Here is a 22478-nt window from a genome sequence, read left to right as displayed (position 1 = left end):
AGTAGAGAGTGCCGCTCTTTCGACCATTGGTCGGAAGGGAGATGTGGCCTACGGGCGTCTATAGAGTGGACGTAAGACGAAGACTACTCCATTCCCACCAAGTAAGTGGGGGACCGGAAGGGGTGTGGCCGGAAACTCGATAGATCGCGAGCGTAACAGGGAGAAGGGTCCGTATATCGCGCTCGGAGACGAAAGGACGAAGGAAACCGCGCGAGACGTCAAATAAACGAGCCAATAAAAACCGATCTTACGTATTAATTAAGGCAAAGTTTCAATAGTTACGTGAAATATCAGCTGTAACTTTCACGAACACGCAATTTAATTAATTTAATCGATTATAAATCTGGAAAAGTGAATATTTGGCACATTCTCAGCAAATTTCTCCTCCGATTCACGTTTTTTTTTTTCTGATGTAACTAAGCGCTAATGGAATTACCGAATTTTTATAAAGTTTTTCATGTTTTAAAATTTTTTCCCGTATTGAATTAACTAATTTAACTACAAAAGAATCGCGGGACAATCTGCAACGCGTTACACTCGAAGATTTCCAAAGAACTTTGCTAGTTACGAGCGATTTTGTTCCGTAAAAAGTCACCAAAATATTCAAATTTCGTCTTGTAATTGTTCTGTTTGCGTTGTCTGTTTAATAAATAGTTCGTCTACGATTCGAATATAGAAAAGAAAATTGAAATTGACCTACATAAAATTGTTTATAAGTGAGTTGTTAGTGAAATTGATCTGTCGCCATTTTACTTTTTGGCACGCCAGTCCAAATCGTTACTCAAAATTTACGGCTTTTAAATTAAAGTAGGAAAGACCCTCGCTTTACGACTGGTATAAATTTTATGTTACGATAGTTAATTACTTTATTTGCTATTTTAGGAATGTAACCGAAATTTATGACACCTCCCGAGTAATGAGAAGTTACGAGGTTCGTTTTACGACGGTTCTCCGTAACTCGTATAAGCCGGTAGGAGATGTCTACTGAATATTGAAAAGCATTATGTTACGTGTTGTACTGTACGTTTGATTTATAATATTATTGCTCATATACATCGAGAAATCGATAAATATTATTATTTTGTGATGTATTCAAGGTTGCCACTGCCCATTGTATTCAATAGCGGATCCAGAAATCATTAAAGGGGTGGAAAAAAGATACAAAAATGTTTACTATCGATTGTACTCGGCTTTACTTGGGAAAAAACCTTCAGAACATGGCGCAGTTGCACCTTGAGCACCCCTAACCCCGCTCTCGATTGTATTGCATTAGTAATATTCGTGTTTAAGTATAATTTTTATATTCGCAATGTGCCTACCAGTGGCTGAGTAGATAAAGCAATGAGTTGGTCGCGGATTCGCATCTGATGGCCTAGCGTTGAGTTTTCTGGGTTTTCTTGGCATTTGTAAGACCTAAACGGGCCAGTTTCCCATAGAAACCCCTCTCGAGATGGCAGATCGCTCATGGCTTACTGCGTTGCCTTATTCCTCATTCCACGGTTTGTAACATGGAAAGGATGTTCTTTAGTGTATTGAAATATTCACGTTTGAAGATTTTATCATTTCTAAAAATAAAGTTATTTAGGAAATTCGAGATGGAAGCATCGATCCTTCCAAATTTTGATTCATTAAAAAGGGGGATAAAAGACGTCAGAATTAACTTCCTCTTTCTGTTTTCTTCTACGTTTTAAAGTTCAGAATGCCATATAAATTATGTTTTTTTCTGGAGTTCAAATTAAAATAATCCTAATACACAATAAGAGTTTTTTTAAGGAACTTGTATAGTAGTCGTACCCCCCAAATAGTTGATAGTATATTTTGGGATTCTGATAATTCACTTTTTAAAATCCCAACGAACTCAAATAGTCCAAAATGTAGAATTTAAGAGATTTATACTTAATCTAAAAGATATTTTTAGTGAATATCACCTGAAAGAATTCAAAAATTCTTTTTGCAATCCAGAAGCTGGGTAAACTAACAGAAACCATCCAAATTTAGTGAAATTTTTTTAGTTATATTGGCTTTTCGAGTAATTGTAAGAATAAAATTTGCATTTTTTTGCAAATTTTTTTTCTTGCAAATACTCCGAAAGCTAATATAAACTAACAAAACCCAAAATTTATCGTTGAATAGGATCGTGATTAGTTCTACTTAACGATAAATGCATGAGGGTACTTCACAAAAATCGATTGTAGATAAATGTATAGTCGAGAAGCCATCTCCAAATTATTTGTAAGCATTCTGCAATGGACTTTTGACCACATTTTCAAATTTCATACGGTTACACAGAAAGAATTTGAAGGAAGAAATTTCGAAATAATTATACCCGATTCCTCTTTGCAACGTAAATTTAATTCACGTTAAATTGTTAGTACTGTACAATACGTGTTTGAATAAACAAAATTCGAAGGGAAAACTCTGATATTGATTAATTTAATAATATTAAATCAGGAAATTTGCATACAGAACCTACTTCTGTTAGGAAAAAGCAATAAATTAGCATCATTTACTTTATATCCGCTATGGCGACAGAGCAAATGTTTTCTCGACATTACGGGGTATTTTCAACACTAAAATGTTATCGTAGCAATTCACGTGGCACTTAAAATCCCCAAATCTGACCTTTGAACTTTTTGATAGACTTGTTTATAAAGGGTAAAGCTTGTGATCAATCAATATCTAAGTGTTTAATGGCCAAATTAGATCACAATTCTCTCTTCAAACTTTGTACTTTTTAAAATGATATTTATATAGCAATATACATTAAATTAAATCATTTTAAATTAAATATTTAAAATTAAATATTTAAAAAAAATAACATTAAAATTGCTTTTGTAGAAAGTAATTTTGGATAGATTAACAGAAAAATATTCACCAGTTTATGGTTGAATAAGTCAGAAAAAAATCATCGATTTATACTCAAAAAAACTTTAAAACATATTAAATATCTGTTTAAAAATTGCTATAAATGTTTTAAACATTATAAATTAAATTAACTTTTAAGGTTTAGAATATTAATAAAACTTTTTCCTTGAAAATTTTTATAAAAATTGGTTGCGGTTGTGTATCGGGAATCCCGACCTGTAGATCGCGAGCGATACCTCTGGATAATGTCACTAGTCAGTCAAGTGGAAGTTGTCAACTAAAACAAGTTGACAGACAAAGTTTTACTATGCTCACAAATTAATTAAACAGGATGTTGCAGTTATATATATTTAAATACATCTTAAATTACTTTTACAAATAAGGACACCATTCAGAGCGAGAGATTGAAAATAAAAGTTAAGTAATATTGATTTTTCCATGCATCAACCCAAATTAAATCCCCTTTTTCGTCTCGCCAAGCGATTAAAACCCCAATTTTGTTAGCAGATGATCGATTTTCCAATTGGAAAAACAAAAATTACAAATTACAAAAGGGGTGCTTTCACCAATTGAGCCATAACTGTAAGATTTTGTGCCCATTTTTAAGATATTTTTCATAAAGTAATTCATTTTTTCGATGGCTTAATGCTTTTCTGCAATGCTTCGAGGGAAGAATATCCTGTACATAAATCAATTTGGTACTCCTAGTGTCAGGATTCACAAGTTACATAAGGATTCATCATGACATTCTATGTTTAGTTATTGTGGGACACTAAAAACAAGAAATTTAATTGAGAAATCAAAAGATCAACCCCCTAAAATGTACAGGTGCTTACTAGCAACGTACAGGTTCACCTGTAAGAATCCTGCTTTAAATCAATTCGGTGTCCTCCCGTGCTAGGATCTATCAATTGTTCTATCATTAAAGGGTGTGTGCCAAAACCTTACGGATTCATTAAAATCACCCCTTAAGATATACAGGTATATTATTAATAGCATGCGGGTCATTCGTAAAAATTATAGATCCCATGTCGGGTTGAAATGGCACATTGTAGACTTTACGGACCTCCTGGTATCACGTGTCTTTTCTTCCCCGCGGGCACAGACGTTTGAATATTTCCTAAAATATACTGGCTATTTCTATATTTTCGGAGGAGTTAAGTATAAACAGTGTTTTTTATATCAGATCTAGATATGACGTGTCAAACTTGACACGTGACTTGACGAGTAAGATCCAACTTAACGCAGTTGTTGCACATCCTTCCGGAAGTGGGACCGGAAGAAGGGAGAAGTTAACGGAAGTTTAGAAGGGAGAGATTTTAGGAATTAACGACACATCCGTTCCCACCTTTTACCCTCGGGGGACGGTGCGCGTGTCGCGAGAGGGCGCGGGAGGCACCGGTGGGAGGTAGCGACGGCACCTGTTGCCAGCGACATCGATCGGCGCGTGCCAGACCCAAGCCGGCGAGCGGAGCGAGGAGACGATGCGCTCCACCTCGTCTCTACTGGACCGGCTGGGGGAGGAATGCTACGAACTGCCTCCGGTGCGCGAGCGCGCTTGCCACAGCGCCCGCGTCGACCCTGTCGTTCATCGCTCCCCTCGCCCCCGTCGTCGCGAAAGTCAGGTGAGTTTGCACTATTTACTTTCTCTTCCTTCCGACGCGTCCTCTCTCTCTTCGCTCCGAATTCCGTCTACGGTCCGTATCGGGAGCCGGAAAATCCGCTCCTCGTCACGTGACCGTCCGGGTCGAGGGGCGGTCGGAGGAGAGAGAAGATATCGATCGCGGATCCGTCGCCATCTTCATGTTGGGAGCGGGCGGAGGAGCCCTTGTCTGCCGCCGCAGACTCGATCCTAAGGTGAGCCTCCCCTTTTTTCCGTCTGGTTTTCCCACTTCCGCGCGCGGTGCTCCCCCGCTCTCGTCAAAACGCCAAAAGAGCGAGAGGAACGAAAAAAGTAGGAAGAAGACGGTTCCTTCCGATCCTTTGGTAGAGATACTCCCGATTTTCCGGGTCTCAAAACTCGAATGGTCTTTCTTCTACCAAATTAGTCTTCCTACAGGAAGATCGGTTCCGGTTTTAAGTGTCTGTTCCTTTCCTCCTGCCGGATATCGGGGATAAGAAAGGAGAAAGAAGAGAACTTCATCGACATCTCGTTTTGCCTCCTCCGAATTATCGATTCGTTAAGCGTGGGGCGAAAATGGAAGGAGGAGAAGAGGCGCAGGAAAAATTTCCCGTTTAACCCATCTCTTTTATTATAATCTCCGACGTTACGTGGAAAATGTCGTTTACGCGTAAGATATTTCCATTCCAACACACTCTAGAAACGTCTTTTGTGAGTCTCTGGAGAAACTTTTTAAATAAACGGATAAACTTGCGGGAATTATTGCGTAAATCATCTGTTTTATAAGTGTCACAAGAATGGCGACGTAAGTGAATTTTATGCGTAACTGTAATGCCTCCTTGCGCGTTATTTTACATTATTAAATATGATAAAGGCCATTTTACTCACTTGATCTCATCACTTATATAGGGGATGCCCCTTACCTTATCTGAAAGCATGAAAAGATGCGCCTCATGTCATCTGAAAGTATCTAAAAATTTCCTTATCTTATCTGAAAATATCTAAAGATGCTCCTATATAAAGCGCAATTCGAAGAATACAATTAATACATTAGCCAACTTACCCGACACCCGAATAACCGCATTTTTAATGAATTTCCAATAGAAATTACGCGGAAAACGCTTAAAAATACGAGAGTTTTTCCACACAATTACAGATTTACAAACCGTTAACTGTGATAAGTAAGGGAATAATTAATTACTTTCCCGTTACGCGTGCTAACAGACACGACACCGGATTTAACAGGAAGAAAACAAACAGCGAAAGCGTAATATATACGAAAACGCATTGTTAAACGGAAGGCAATCATCTCCACATCTCATCCATCATCATAATTGCGCGGGAATTGCAAAAGGGATGTTGCGCTTAAGAAGGGAAAGAGAGAATTCTGGAATCGGTCCAGAAATACGGAAGTAGATTCGACGGTTTTCTTTCGGAATTGATGTCGAGTTTGATTTATCTTCGAAATTATATGAAGGAATATTACGAGAAACGATAGGGATGTAGATAGAGTTTTAAGATGTAGACCGGCTGACGATCGATTGTACTCGAAACAGTAAAAAGTACTCTTACTTTATACGATTAAAATCACTTATTTTAGATGTAAAAAAGTAAAATTTAATTATAAAACCCATTATAACTAGTGATGCCTCGCTCTTATTTCTTACAAGTGCCGTTAATAGTTTACTACTTTTCTTTAAAACTATTGGCAGTATTTCATCCTCGTCCTTTCCAACTAGTAGTTCTGTTAGTAGTGTTATCTTCGTTCGTTCTAACTAGTAGTTAGTGTTAGATATCGGTAATTTCTATCTTAGTTATTTTGTTCCAAGCAATAATTACTTTCTTTCCTTTCGTCCCTTTCAACTAGTAGACATTTGGCTTTTTCAATTGACATTTAGTTGACATTTAGTTTCTATTCAATTGTTCTATTCAATTGTGCTATTCTCTTAATAATTGGCATTTAGTTTCTATTCAATTGTGGGCATTAGCTTCTGTTCGATTGTAGGTTATTCTGCTTATATTGTGGGCTTTGTTGGATTTAATTTTAACGCTATTCATCAATATCAATTTAGATTTAGATATAGAATATTTCAACAGAAGATATTATATGTCAAAGCAATAAATTTAGATAACCTCTATGGCATAGCAACAGTATTTACGGTTTCATCAGGCTCTCGATATAGTCGATTTGTTTATCCTTGAAGTAAAACTTTTCGAACTTTATTTTCCTAGTAATAATTCGACATGGCTGACCAGCTGTACATAAAATCAAAATTGATAATATGGTATAGGACTATACGATATTTTCTTTTTTTTTCCCCTGTTTAAACCTAATAGAGATGTTTCGTAGATCTGCTATTGTTTAACGTGCAAGTAAATACATAGTAATTCGTTCGTAGTTTTTTCTAAAGATTTTCTGAAATTATTCAAGGCTAAAATTTTGTAAACAAATGTAGATCGGCGATTAAAGGTTTTGTATATTTAGATTTAAATAAACTCGAGATTAGCATGAATAAATTTAATTATACAATCATTGTATGGGGTTCTGCTTCAATGATAGTTATTCACACACTTCACGTATCTCTTACTTATTACCTTACTTCCATCCCTTCTAACTGGTAGCGGGACCTTTTTACCTTGCACAAGTCCCTTGTAACTGGCATCAGCAGTTCTTATCTTCATTTCTTCCAACTAGTAATAGCTGGAAAGACCAAAAATAGGTATAATACGAGACTACTACTCTTAACTGTATGCATACCTGACGAGAATAATTTGCAAGCTTAATCGATGGCGAAAAATGTCACCAAGTTAAAACTTTGAATTTTGATGGACAGATTTATTTATGCAATCGTCTCGTACATCGAATGCAATCTATTTAAATATGGCAGAATGCATTATTTTCGTATAGTCTTTCGTTAACTTTCACGTTTAACGTGATTTCGATGTGACGTGAATTTCGATGTCTCTCACTTAATTGATGAGACTACTCCTTTTCTCCTTTACTCTTATCTAGGTTTCTCGTTCGTAACGACGTATTTTGCGAGACTTTCAACCGACTTTACATTGTTATTCGTTACTCTAACTCCATATTTGTTTGTAATACCCGATCCTTCTCCGTATACAATGGAAGAATTTAAAATCAAATCGATGGTAACGGGAGACGTTTGCTCTATAAAATGCAGGGCATCTATAGAGCAGGTGATTGGGTCTATATGAATTACACACGGCTGTGTGAATCACACTAAAATGTGGATTGGTGTTTCAGGATGAAGACAGAGAGACGAATCTACGGAGCGGATTATCCTCCAGATCTAGGACCCGCGAAACCCTATATTTTACTGATGGAAAGAGAAGAATCGACTTCGTTCTCGCATACGAGGAAGGAGACTATCGAAAACAGGAGAGGAGGAAAATGTTTGAGAATCATTTGCTGCGAGAGGGACTACAAATGGAGGTCGAGAACAAAACGGTGAGATGCTTTCTTATTTTTCTCTTTGTCTATATTACAAGCAGAGACGCCCAGAACCTGTGTTTTAAGGAAGTGAAGCCCCCTATGTAATGTTTTTACCCCCTTTAATATAGCAATTTAATTTGCTCTAGGACTCCAATACTCGTTTCGTTGCACTTTGAGCGGCTTTGGTTATCATCTTGTGTGGAATCGAACCCATATCAAGGAAGTTTTTTCCGGAAGGACTATACGAAATTGGCCCCTAATTAGGTGTTGTACACTAAAGAAGATCCGGAAACTCCGCATGGCCAGTTCGTTGATCAGGCTCGGACGTAAAGATGAACAGGGAGAGTAACTACAATACTTTTAGGGTTCCCGCACTATATCGAAATTCTGCAGGAAGTACGTCAATTCTGTCAAACGTCATTGCGTGAGAGACGTTCGAAACCAATTAAATTGTTTGGTTTTATTACATAATTACTCACGCTACGTAAACGAATGTCGAATACATTATTAAAATTTTCGAACAACGTTTGACGCCGATCGAATGTTTCGATTGTGTGTTTGTCTGTTTAACTAATGGGAATTTCGTATCTACTTGTATGAGTCGAGCAATTGGTTTATGTATAATCTATGAAAAAAGTACGATTTCAACATTTAATTTCTCATCCCATCCCGCAAATTATTCAATTTCTCCTGATTTTTATAACTATTTTGTGATTAAGTTTCGTATTCATTCCTCATTCACACTGGATGATTCCGCTGAAGATCGGGCAATGAGCAGAATTGAGATGGTTCCATGAAAATTCCATGCGTAACGAACACAAAGCATGCTCCTTCCCGCCGCTAGCACAAAAAATATGATTAAAACTAATAAAGGCCACAGGTAACGTTAATCGATAATCAAGAATTTGTGAATGTTTTTACTCCTAGAAATATTTACAAATAATCACCGCAAAAGTAAATATTGTAACTCCACGATTAAGCTATAAAACATGTGCATATATTAAATATATGTGAAGATATTAATCAGTTGTTAAAGTAACAGATGTTACGTGTGAGTGTAAAGGTGCACAAGCCTTGTAGCTCTATCGTCCGTCACTATGTTAATAAATAAAAACAAAACTCCGTATCGAAGGAGAGAAAAATCTTCGATCGATGTTTGAATTCCTGCAAATTTTGCACGCGCCGTCATAAAGGGGAGAGAAACCTTTACGGGACAGCTTCTGTTACGCTGATAGTTTGTCCTAAAAACACGAAACATTAACGTTTCTTCGTCGTGGAGACCGACCCCATTGCGGGTCGGACCCTGGCCAGCAAAACTCGAGGAACCTTGAGAAACGTTTTGAATTTTGGTTTTAGCGTAACAAATCGAACTTTTTGAAGTTTTGTGACGATTATAGGTGTAACTTTCGTGTCTGTGTGGTGAAATCGGTAAGGAAGTTTGCGTGTGGCAAAAGGAGTTTGTTATTCGGTTGCCACTTTCGACACGCGAAATGGCAAAGAACCACATAAAAATGCCGCGATTTCGGACATTTCTACAATAAAAAAATGCCTGTTATTTATGCTCATTAGATAGTTAAGCAATAATTATTTTCCCTTTCAATCCTCTCAGGAAATGTTTGTTACGAATCACGAAAGAATGTTTCTTTTCTTCGATGTTTCAACTCACGAAAGGATTCGATTGCTTTATCTTGGGCACGGCAGATGCTTCTGGGAGACGGAAATGACGTAGATCGTCCTTCAAACTTATCTCGCGACTTGGAGTCACTCACTATCGATTCGCTTATTTGTTTCCGAAATTATTTTCTGGAAAATTCGCATTTCAAACTATAGATTTTTATAATAAAGGTTTATGAGTTAAAGGAAGAATAGTTTTGGTATTAAAGATGTATTGCTAGAGAAATTCTCTGGTAACTATGGCAAATAAAATAAAAAAGACAGAATTGTGTTTTAATGGATTACTATGATCTAATCCTGCTACTAACAGTAATATTTTAAAAATTTAATAACAAAGTAACGAGCAAACAACAAGACATTTTTCCCTCTCTTTCTGCCCTGTGGGCACTAAGAGGACCCTCTTTTCAAACCATAACCATGATGGATTTGGACAAGCTTGCAATCGTGATCTGAGGGATCTTCCAGAGCGGTAGATTGATACCTAGCAAAGCAGGGAAAAACAATTTTGGCGCTTAGAATCTATAGGATTGAGAATCGGCAATCAGTTTATTGCGATGCAAAAGGAGTTTGTTAGAAAATGGACATTTTATAAACTAGGACTGACTACCAGTGTTTTATCCATTCGGTCACTGTGGGATCTCGTGAAAAGTAGGCTAATTAATAATAAATTAAATGGCAGCGCCATGCACCAAATCAATTAATCAATAAATGTTAACAAGTCGTTTGACGAAGTAGCCATTCAAGTCTCCAACGCTCTTTCTTAGAGCCTCGAAAGTGTTTTTTTTTTTTTTTAACTCTTTCCGCCCTGTCGGCACTAATAGGGCCTCTTTTTAGCAAGCTCATTATGGATTCGGCCAGGCCCACAATGGGGCGGCCGGTGAGGGACGAAGCCTGACATATCCTTATGGGTCTATTTCGTTTAATATCTCAGGTTGGGGTAAAGATCAATAAACGAAATTTGGCACGATAAATTGTATATAAGAGGCATCTTTGCTATGAAATTTTGAAAAACGGAACTCGAGGGGGCGAGGAGATACAGGGGGTCACGTGTCGTAACTTGAGTGGGGTCGGACGAAAATTTTACTCGTTATTGACATTTACAATATTTTTAAAAAACTCGTCTCTACTCTCAAAACACTAAAAACTAAGCCTTCTTTTTTTTATCTATTCGTAATAATTAATAATATAAAAATTATTTTTTAATAATATCTCGTAACAGATACCTCCAAACGTACTTTTAACTTTGAGCTGATGTCTTAGTGTTTTTTAAACTTAAATATATATTTTTTTAAATCACGATTCGTCAAAATTACTTTTTAAAAGTTTTGTTATTATTTAAATTTTATATTCTAGTATAATTGAAAGTTATGGGACTTCATAATGGCCTCCTCAAATTCCTGTTCGAGTGTCAGGAAAGTCGAACAAGAGAGTCCTTGACAATTTTCGATACAGAAAGTCTTCAAGAATACAATTTTACTAGAAAAAGTAGAATCTTTTCGCCATAAAATTGATTCCTCTACAATTGTAAAACATAAATTTAAGGAGGAAGACAGTGTTTCTGATGGGATACGCATAATTAATTCTTTGAGAACAAATTTAGAAAATTGTCTGCACTAGGCTACGCTCTTCAAGCACTTGTACCTACAGAAAAATTCCCTTATTAATACTTTTTTTATTTAAAAAAAAAGGATCATTAGAAACCGGTATTAAATTACAGACCAAATTTCGAAGGAAACAAATTGGATGGAAAAAGTATTTACAGAAACTGACTCGGAACAAAGATCGATTATAAACGAAGTTAGAGATTGCCTTCAGCGTAAAATGTAGAAACAAGATAAAGTTTCTTATGTTTTTTTTTCCTCCCTGTAAAAAATAAGATTGAATCGCACCAAGAATTGTCTTAAAGGAAAGAAAAATAAGCATTCCTGTTTTCTTTTTATTTATACGGGTTACCTATGTCAAAGTTTATTCGATTTCGTTGAATAAATACGTTATATTTACTACGTTATTTCCGAGATTACTTCTTTATTTTTGATACTATTTTTAAAATTCTTTCTGTTTTCTGGGCACTAAAGGGGCCTTCTTTTCGATACCCATAATGGGTATCGACTGGGCATGATGCATCATTGACAACCACCCTACTAGAAAATCTCCCGGAGTTTTTTCGATTCCGGGTTCTCTCAGATGGGTAGGCTGATGCCTACGTAACGTATGCAGAAATGAAAGTAACCGTTACGCACTGAAAGGTACAAGAGGTTTGATGGGGTACGCAACGCAACATACGAGCGATTTGCCAAGGGGAAATGCCTTTCGGCAGGATTTCTTTTATGGGAAACTGATCTCTATTTACTTGTTAGATATGCGATGTAAACCCGGAAAGTTCCACATGGACGTTGGTCAAGCTCGAACCCACGACCAATGTTCGGTGGTTTTATAAGTGGCCGTATTCACCCACCAGTGGCCGTATTGGCCACTGGTGGGCGAATCTTGTGGATTTTTGCCCATGTGCCAAGGACAGTAATCACTTTTTTTACTACACGAAAATTTTTATTCTCGAGGACTTTGATAATGTTGAATTCTAAATCATAAAAATATGTTCTGTATAACAATTGTCGGAACAGACTGCATTTTGTATTTCTTCCTTTTGTATACTACATTATCTTTCTTTCACCATATCCGGATAGCCAAGCAGTTAAGGTGGCTACCCTAGGTTCGAATCCAGACAGGTCGAAAAACTCCAAGATATTTCGGTGTACTTAGGCCTTCACTCTTCGATCGACCCATTGTAGATCTGACGAAGGCACAATCGGTTTGTTAAAAGAAGGCTCTCTTAGTGCCCATAGAGAAGGAAAGATTTAAAAAATTCCTAGTGCACAGGCCTACGTCGTTCGACTAACTGAAGTTTTTGTTTGTGACCAGGAATATCTATTCACTTACGTGACATTTTTCTCTTCACTCTGTACAGTATTATTATTTGAGTATACGCTACGGCTACAAGTACTGTATAACCGACTGTAAGAATTACTAGAGATATTATTCCTCGATATAACAGTGTATTATTTTGCATTTTTGGCAGTTGTCTCAAGACGGCAAGACGTTCTTCCTGAAGCTTCATGCCTCATGGGACGTGTTGACCAAGTATGCAGAGTTCCTGAATATGAAGATGCCCATAAAGGTAACACCCGTTGTTCGTTTATATCGGGATCGCGACGCTTAGAAGAAAGCAATGTTTCGTCTATGCTTTTTCCCCTCTCACGCTGCCCGGATATTCAGAAACAGGAGCAGACCAGGAAATTTAACGTCAGGCGTACAACCTTAAATAGCACATCCATCGCCTTCTCACGTCAGGCTCACGCGTTTGGAAAAACTGAGGTACTTTTCTTCTTTCTACTTTTCCTATTTCTTCTTTTCTTCCTTCTCCTCCTCTTCCTAAATCTGCTTTCTAAATTACTTTCGCTTAACTTTTATCTTTAAATACTGACTTAAAAGAAAGATCCTGTCGCTTAAATTAGTGTTTGAAACTAACTTTAAACCCAAGCATTTAATGGTAAATGTAATGATAACTTTAAAATGCTTTACATAAATGAATATTAAACGATGCTAAATGATTAAGTAAACGAAAAGAAACGTGTAAACGAGGTTCGCGGATGTAAACATAATTTAGTGAAAAATAAATATTTTACGGAATTTTTCAGTCGGAAAATCAAGAAGAAGGCATCCCCCTAGCATGGGTAGGTGTTTGCATTTAGTCAATTCACCACTCGCACCGCACTCGTGTCACTTCCAAGTCATCTACACCCGCTTGTAATCGTTTGGGAGTCCGAGAAATCAGACGAAAATTTATATAGTATCTGAAGAGGATCTGAAAAGTATATGAATTTCACAAACAATTGACCTTAACACCTTGCTAGATAATACTGTATTTCCGTGCGTATAACTTGTATGTAAAAGACAGTTTGAAAGGGGTGAAGGCTATGTAATGAATGGGTTATATGCCGATTTCTAATTACAATGGCAAACTCACGCCTGTGGAGCAATGTACTGCGCGGGCTATACGTACGAAAATACGACACTTTTTAAAAAACCAGAAATTATTTTAATATGGAAAGAAAGTTTAGATATTTTTAGTTCTAATTAGAGTGTCTGGTTGTTAACCTTACCCACACCAATCATAAAGGCTAATAATGAGCATTAGACGGCTGGATGGCCGAGCAATTAATGAGCAGCATACTGTTCTGGGGACCCGGTATCGAATCTGAACGGGTCGAAAATTCTTGTAATTTTTCGGGGATAGTTTGTCCGGACGTGTCGGGCCGTCCCTCAACACCTGGTAGCTTCATTGTGGGTGTTGCCCAATCCAAATTAGGCTTGCTAAGAAGATTCTCTTAGTACTCACAAGGCGGAGATCGTTTTAAAAATGGGCTTTCATACTTACAAACAACTCTGTGGACAAATTGAACTAATTGTGAGTTGTTTACTTGTGTAATATTGCCAATTAGACTGGTGGTTGATGTTGTGGGCCTAAATGCAAAATTGGCGTACAAACTTTAACCAATCAACTAATCTGAGCGAATGCTAAATGCAAAATATCCGCCATTTTCTACGTTTTAAATTTCTCTTGCACTGTACTTACGCTTTTAAAATTTGGATAAATCCACATTAATTATGCCGAAGAACTATTCTTCCTCAAAAAATAACATCTAATTTATTGAATATTTACTAAATGAATTAAAATTGTACATATCGACATTTAAATCATCCAAATTTTGAACAACAGAAGTATAAATTGTTAGTTACTTTTAAACGTAGTTTCTCATAAAGTAAATAGATAAATGCATTCGTTAAAAGCGTGACGAACCAAAAAATAATTTCTATCCCGCTAAAGCTTCACGTCAATTAATTGATTTTATGCACTAATGCAGATTAAGCATTCCCACTTATAACCAAAATCAATTATTACCAAGCAAACTTAAATACCATAATGTGGAGGAATAATCTTGGTAATCAATATTGCTGAGTACAGTGTAATTACTGGATACAATCGATTGTCAAAATTATTTTTCAACATTCTAAACTAAAAGCGACCTTCATAAATGGTTAAAAACTTGGTATAATTTAACTGCACAAAGATTGAGTTATAATAGAAATCTCATATACTTGGTCTGGACGTTACTGCCAATCGCTTATCCGTGTTTATGAATCACGCAGCGGGTTTGACGTATCAAAAAAGAGGTAAAATTGTAGTTTACTATGCTGTAGGGCTTTGAGCCAAAATTCATATCAAGTTAAATGAATCATTTGCGTAATCCATAGTAATTAATGATAGTGCAGAAGTCTGCAATAATAGAATCCGTAAGATCTAGACTATATTTTTGGATTTGACCAAATGCCAGATAGATAAAACTAGAATGTATATACTATTTTTATCCATTATCTTGAAGATGAATTCTGTGATGAAAGAAGCTAAAATGAACCCTCGTAAACTTCGTGCGGAATTCTTATTACGATATCGTTTCCCATCTCTCATTAGGTACAGTACTTACCCCATTAACGGTCAGACCCGTCTGCATTGGCATTAAGTAAGGTTGTATGGATTGCTATTAGCTTGAAACGGTTAATGTGAAGCCTGCGGCTTTGGAGACCCGGCGGTCGAAAACCCACAAATTTTTCATGGGTTTATCTAGAAAAATTGCTAGGTCCTGCGGGTCTTGAAAAAATATGTCTGCAATCCCGTTGGCCAGTTGCGCCCATTGTGGGCCTGGCCGACGGGTACTCACGATGGGTATGAAGCAGGTTATGTTAGTACCAAGCGAAAAGAATTTTAAAAAAAGTCACTCTGTGCTGAAAACACGCATTACATCATCAACTATCATAAAGCTGGACTTGCGTGCAAGCTAAACAAACTACAACTTAGGACCTTAAGGCTTACGACGGGCCTTATTCCCAGACAATTAACATTTATTGCTTATTATTATTTAGTAAAAAAAAAAAAAAAAATCCGTGTAATGCAGGGCCACAAGTCTAAATTCCGCTCTGGACTAACATATACTGAAAGTAGTCTTATTTATTTTTTTAAGCAAAAAACAAAATTTATTAAAAATTTGCTAAATTTTAATCAAAACAGGTGAATTATAAACAAGTTTATTACAAATGTTTATAGCTGTAATTAAAACAAATTCACGTTTTAGAGTAACATATCCGTAGTTAAATAATAGGTCAAGGCATCTAGATATAAGCTCGTCCTTGTATTTAAAATAAACTAAACTCAATTATACAGTCAAATTCATGTTATAAATCACCCAGATTACGATAAAGTAGATCGATTATAAGTTCAAGAAGTTTCTTTTTAAAGTTTTTCCAAAGACGAAGGTTTCACCTGTCGAAAAGAATCGATAATAAACGACAGTCAAATCCTCTTTTCCATCGAACCAAAAGTTACAAAGGGTTAAACCGCTACATTTAGCATCGAAGCCACAACTGCTATGACGTCAACTCATTTCTCACTCTCGGAAAGCTGCCTCGAACAGTTTAGTAAAGATAAATGCTTCATAAAATTGGAATTAAACATTTTCAACGTCTGTTAACAGATGCGGAGTAATTGCTCTTCGAAAGCTATTTACGACGTCTTTCAGCTACTTTCTCTCGTTTATCATCAGAAAATATGTTTTATTCCCTTCAAAACTTTTCATATTGCTCTGTTATTTTAACATTTTCGCCCAAATTAATAAGAAAAATCTTATAAACTTCTTAGTATTAATTTTTTTGCAGAATGGTCAAACGTTCAATCATCACATAAGCAGCTTTCAAGAAATTTTCTATAATCTATTTAATGTGCCTTCTTTGTTGATCATTTTGTGTAAATCAACGACAAAAACTCGTCCTCCTTGCTGGTCCGACTCCTTCGTGTAAATAAATCACGAAAAACTCAGATCTTCCTTGCTAATTGTACTCCTTTACGTGGTTTTAATTATTGATTTATTAACGGAATTGCCGTTTTAAAGTTATATGAAATTGGATAACTCGGACTCCCAAAATGGCAACTTTGGCCGAAATTCGTATGTCGGATACTCCAATATGAAAAATAATTCTTTGGTTTTATCAGTCGGTTGTTCACAGCAACGAAAAATTTTTATTTTTCAAAAGAGTTCGGAAATTTTCAATGAAAGCAAAATGTCTAAAAATCAAAGAACTTCAGTGCATGAGATGCTGGATTCTTGTAATTTAGAGAATTTTCAGCGAAGGTGTGATAAAGTGACCAAATGTATAGAGAATATCGTCATCGGTGACGTCAATCGGTTTCAAAATGGATTTTATTGTTTCCGACGCACAAAAATCTCCATATTTATAGAGATATTGACTGATATTGATGCAATTGTTTTAGCAATCAAACAACTCGAAAAACAGCTGCTGAGTACCAATCAATGTCTGATATGAATTAAAGGTCATGAGGATCATTTCATACTCATTTAGGATCCGGGTTAGAATCCTATTCAAAATTTCATGATTTTTTTCTCTTAATGCCTTATAAGACGCGTCTAAAATTTATGTGAAAATTAAGATGCACCTTATAAGCCGAAAGCTTCTTATACTGTGAAGAATTCCCCCGAAATCGACGTGAAAAATGCAAAGTATCCAACACCACAGTGGGTCTTATAAGGCGAAAAATACGGCAATTACTTTCTATGGTAAAAAATTAGGAAAATAATGTGGCACATTTTTCAAAATTATTGTAAAATAAGAAATTCTAATTCCCTTCACTTTATGAAATTTTGATATTAGTTCGATCCAAATATGTATCTCGTAACTTGATGACCTCCATTGTGGATCTGGCCAATGGAGAACATCCACAATGGAGGCCACAATCCAAGATGGACACGGATAAAGGCCATGTTACCACTCACAATGATAAAAAGAGTTTTAAAAAGTAGCAAGCATTTTGTCTCTTTATGCATAGAATCGAACTAAAATCACTTACGTCTTTTGATAATGTCGCAATGTCGCGAAAGTAGGGCAAGTCATAACTTATGCTTTAGAAATATAGTACGCTAGTAAAAGACAGGAAATACGTTTTGTTAAAATTACGTATTTTGAATTTATTAAATAACATATAAACATTCAAATTCGAGTAGAGATTTATTTATAAAATTGCAATAAAAATATCGAAATTAAGTGACGTGATCTAATTTACTGACGTCACGATTATTTCAGACCTGGAACGTAGGGAGCGCTGGACGAAGAAGAAAAGTTTCTAAAAATATTAATTTTAATAAGAAATTTTTTTAAATTAAAGTTTATAAAAATTACATATTAAAAATCCGAAAAATAATTTATTACGTTTAACACCATTTAAAATTTTCTTCTTTGAGTAAATATAATTTCCGATTATCGGAAAACTTTTTGAATTTCCAAAGATGGGGTTACGGTCGCTAGTTTATTCGTTGCTATTGACAACCGACCAGACGACGTTGCACCCAGCAATGCACTCGATTTAAGTACGTTTTTTATGTTTATCATAAGATATTTTGCAATATTTCAGAAATATTTATAATTCTTGCTATAAAAAGTGACAAAAATGACGTAATTTCAGTGCGAAAACGAAGAGGAAGAGTCAGAATGCTCGTGCAAGAGCCTGTGGAACCTTTGGTGCCTAAGCCCAGAAGGACCTTTCATGTACAACCGGGAACTGATCCCGGACGAGCCGCAATACGTCACTTGTGTCTTCAGCCGTCAACAGGAGAAACAGTTAAGTGCCTATTTAATGCGGGACAATCGAATGTTCCTTAATTCGCGGCGGTGCATTGTTTGGTTCTTTATCGATTCATGTAAGCGGCAATGAAGGCAAATCGCATCGATCCGCGTTATGACCTTGTGCGATATTGTAATACACTCTCGTAAAAAACACTTGTTTATTATCGGAATTCGATAAAATAAACGGTTTCCGAGTACTCTGACGGTGCGGCGTCTTTAAATTTTCACGGGTGGTTAATGTGTACCTAGGTAGTCCAAGATGGCGGCTCGTCTCCGATTCCAGCAATCAGAAGAGAGAACAGTGAGGTCGCACATTCTAACCCAACCTAACCTATTCTAATAAATTTACATAATTATTAGCAACCAAATTATTAGAATAGGTTAGGCTAGGTTAGAACATATGTCCTCACTGTTCTCTGTCTCCTGATTGCTGGAATCGGAGACAAGCTGCCATCTTGGACTACCTAAGTACACGTTAACCACACGGGTTAATTTAAATGTTTCCTAACGCGTGTTTGGCTGCAGATGCTCTGGAATCCTTTCCAGTACAATCATGGCCGCAAACGAACTGGTTGGGACCTTTCGGAGTCATAGACCAGACCCATGAGAGCAAAAATGTCAAAGGAACCTTACCTCTATGTGTGACCCTTTGCTGGATGTAGACACTCAAAATCGCATTGCATCGCTTGCAGACTAAACAGTTAAATGCAACAGTCTTAGTCAGCTTAACTGTTTAGTCCATTTGATTGTTTGTGGAGTACTCGATGTTATATACGTTTAAGAGGTGCAGGTATTGAAATGCAAGCGATGGCGAGTGCTGAAGCATGTGACTATGTGCTCTGCGTCGGTCGAGGTGAGCAATGGCAATGCTTCAACCGGTGTGGAGAATGGGCAGTATACTGATACATGGTAAAAACTGGCCTTTGGAGGCAAACATCCCTCTGAGGGTCACATGTATGGGTATGGCTCCTTTGACTTTTTTTGTTCACATGGAGGTCTGTGACTCAGGGTGAGAAACCGCTCATTTGGAGTTTGCAACTTACATAATTTCTTGCTTAAGGAGATGAGCCCGTGGGACACTCTGCTTTTGAAAGAAATATCGACAGTTGAACTGGAAATAATTATGCTCAGTTATTAGCAGGAGGGCTCCCCGAATGTCAAGCACCTGTTAAATTGTATAGGATTTTTGTAGTAAAAGTGTATTAGCACGCATCATCGCATTGAAATGTGGTACAGTTGGATATAATGAAAATAACATTAATTTTGTAAAACTGATGTTTCAGATGAGACTTCTTACCATTTCCATGATTCTTGATTTGAATTCTAATGTTGACGAGATGAATGAACTAGAATGGGGGATTAATGCCTTAAAAAAGGATGTATTCTTTTTTTGCCCTAGGAAGATATTTGAAATGTCAAAAATACTTATTTAATTTGTCAAATGAATAAATTTAACTCCAAAAGACAGTACAGTTTCTTATGTATAGTATATTTAGCATCACAAGTTAGAATATAAAGTTTTATAATCATGGAAACTGCAAAACAACAAGTTTTCTCACTCCATAAATGAAGAATCAAATGGCTCGATCAGCATAACCAGTTATTCTTCCTCTTATGTTATTGTAAACATGGTGTCTAATACCTGAATGTGTATGTGTCTCATTTAAATATATTTCATTGAGCTGTTCTGACATAACCTTATGTCAGAACAATTCTTTCAGAAGTGGAATGTGAGTTGCTAGCTGGAATCATCAGAGAAAAAAGGAAAGAGGTAGCCTCTTTTGAACTTTTGCTCTATCTCATCCATGGTCTTCATCAAAACTTGTGATCCCATATATTTGTATAATAAACTGGCAAAAATTCAAGCTATCTTGTACAAACAATCACATGTTGCAAAATAAAAAATGAAGAAAAAATTTCTCTAGCTCCTGTGGGCAATAGCTCAAAACATTCTCAAAAGGTATAATACCACAACTAATCTGATGTCAAAGTCCCAGACAATATCCATCACTTTCTTGACTATGACCCCAAGTATGTTCTATTGGTGAATACTTCTGTGGCAGAATTAATTTCTCCCATTAAGGCAGCAGCAAAATGTTGTCAGCACCTTCAACCTAGTTTGGAAATTGCAGCTATATCTGAACTTTATTCTTCCAAGACTGCATCCTATCAGTGTAAAGTGAACTTGAAGGTTGCTAACAAGAACTGTAGAATGGTGAAGCAGTTTCTCTGCAACAAGAACCTGAGACTATTAATTTCAGACAACACCAAAAGATTTTTCTTATGCTCCAATGTTGACATTACATCTAGAGCAACACAATTTTTGGCACAGTCATCTGTTATATTAAGCACTGATTCCACTCCTATTGTAAAAAACAAAAAATATTATCTTGTGCCCTGGTCTAACCTATATCATCACTGGTCCTCTGGATCCTCTTACAAACATGGCTTGCCCATACCTGTTTTTTTGAGGTTAAACCACACAAACATGGATGGCCTCTTTGCCCCTTAGCCAACAAACAAACCCATCCCACATATTTTTTGGAAAAGGCCCTAGCCACCTTTTTTAAGGCATTATTCCCCCATTGTAGTTTAGTCATCTCTTCAACATTAAAATCTAAATCAGGAATCATGAAAATGGTAGGAACAGTCTCACCTGAAACATAAGAATTTTACAAAATTGATGTTATCTCATTATATCGATCTGTACCACACTTTGATGCAGTGATGCTTGCTAATACACTTTTACTACAAAAATCCTATACAATTCAACAGGTGCTTGACATCTGGGAAGCCCTCCTACTTAATTTCTTACAGCTCAAGGATGCAGCTGCATTTGTGCAGGTATTTCTTAAGCTGGTTATGCACATACAGTTGTATGACAAATGACATTGCTTTTGAAATAACTTGTAACACAAATTATTATATGCTAGATCACTTATATTTTGTTACGTGTGTCCATCTGAATGCAGCTTAATTTCTTGATACTCATATGATATGCAATGGTTGTTATTTCATTAATACATGAGATTGTGACTTGATTGTCATTTGCAATCTATCATAGTCATAAATACTGTATATACAGTACTTGTATGAGTAAAAGGAGCAAAGGAACTGTTGATTCACCCAAAAACTTGGATTCTGGTATACCTGAATGGGCATACCTGTCCAGTGCCCTCAAATGCGTGGATGACGGAACTGTTGGTTTTTTGTCATCCACATGTTCAGGTATGTCAATACATGTGTAACCATCTTTGTTACATCATGTCAAGGTAATTTTTTTCTATACTGTTATGTGTATACTGTTTGTATGAATGCATTCAATGTTACTGTTAGCCAATCAAGTATCAAAATTTTGAATAATTTTTTTACCCGGGATTGTATAAAATGGAATATTTTTTAAATCTGGTAATTAGATTTTCATGTTTTGATATGCTTTCCTCATTCTTTTTCCTCACATTCTTGTATGTGAAATTATGGAACAGCTTTGATTGGCCAAACATAAGATGCCTTTTATCGGAATTGACATGATATTGAATCAAACAAATGAATGTTTCTCTCAAAATGGCTTTCTGGCATGTCATAATGTCACGTTGCATAACTTATATTTTGTCACTTGTGCTTGTCTGAACACAGCTTAACTTTTTGATGCTCCTATGACTTGTAACAGTTGATATAACTTTAATTTATAAGGTTGTGGCTTGTCTGATGATATTTGTAATCTGCCCTAGTAATAAATACATGCTTATATAAATAAAGGAGCAAAGGAACTTTGTGGATGACCACAAACTTGCTAATACACAATCACAATTATTGCTATTTTTCATGTTGTTTAAACAAAATAAATAGATACAGCAACAAAATATAGTCATCCTCAATTCAATAGATTAATAGAAAGAGAGAGAGAGAGAAAGAATGTCTGTACTTTCTGGTTCTGCTTAAATTATAACAACAAATACAAAAATTATAAGGAGAGAAACTAATAAATTAGTATATAATGATAAATCACATTTACATAGTAATTTTAAAATGTAAAATAAATGTTAAAATGTTAATCTAATGCAACTGATATGGAATTACTCTTGTTAAAACCTTAACACATGTTTTGGATTCTGG

General features: G+C 36.1%; 1 protein-coding gene across 4 annotated transcripts in view; it reads left to right on the top strand.

Annotated features, from left to right (window-relative positions):
- Window positions 1-4200: 4200 nt before the first annotated feature.
- Window positions 4201-22478, top strand: part of LOC136977573 (anoctamin-4) — a 52266-nt gene continuing 33988 nt past the window's right edge. Inside the window, exons 1-5 of one of the 4 annotated variants that reach the window (XM_067273068.1) lie at window positions 4201-4490; window positions 7752-7955; window positions 12691-12789; window positions 12888-12986; window positions 18202-18356. In XM_067273068.1, the coding sequence (XP_067129169.1) occupies window positions 4350-4490; window positions 7752-7955; window positions 12691-12789; window positions 12888-12986; window positions 18202-18356 (698 nt within the window). In that variant the 5' untranslated portion in view covers window positions 4201-4349. Of the gene's footprint in view, window positions 4491-4586; window positions 4723-7751; window positions 7956-12690; window positions 12790-12887; window positions 12987-18025; window positions 18107-18201; window positions 18357-22478 lie in introns of those variants that run through there. The other 3 variants (XM_067273069.1, XM_067273070.1, XM_067273071.1) reach the window with 3 other exon arrangements.

The sequence above is a fragment of the Centruroides vittatus genome, unplaced genomic scaffold (assembly GCF_030686945.1).
Source record: "Centruroides vittatus isolate TY-2023 unplaced genomic scaffold, ASM3068694v2 contig_461, whole genome shotgun sequence".
Classification (NCBI taxonomy): domain Eukaryota; kingdom Metazoa; phylum Arthropoda; class Arachnida; order Scorpiones; family Buthidae; genus Centruroides; species Centruroides vittatus.
This window is presented reverse-complemented; position numbering and strand designations above follow the sequence as displayed.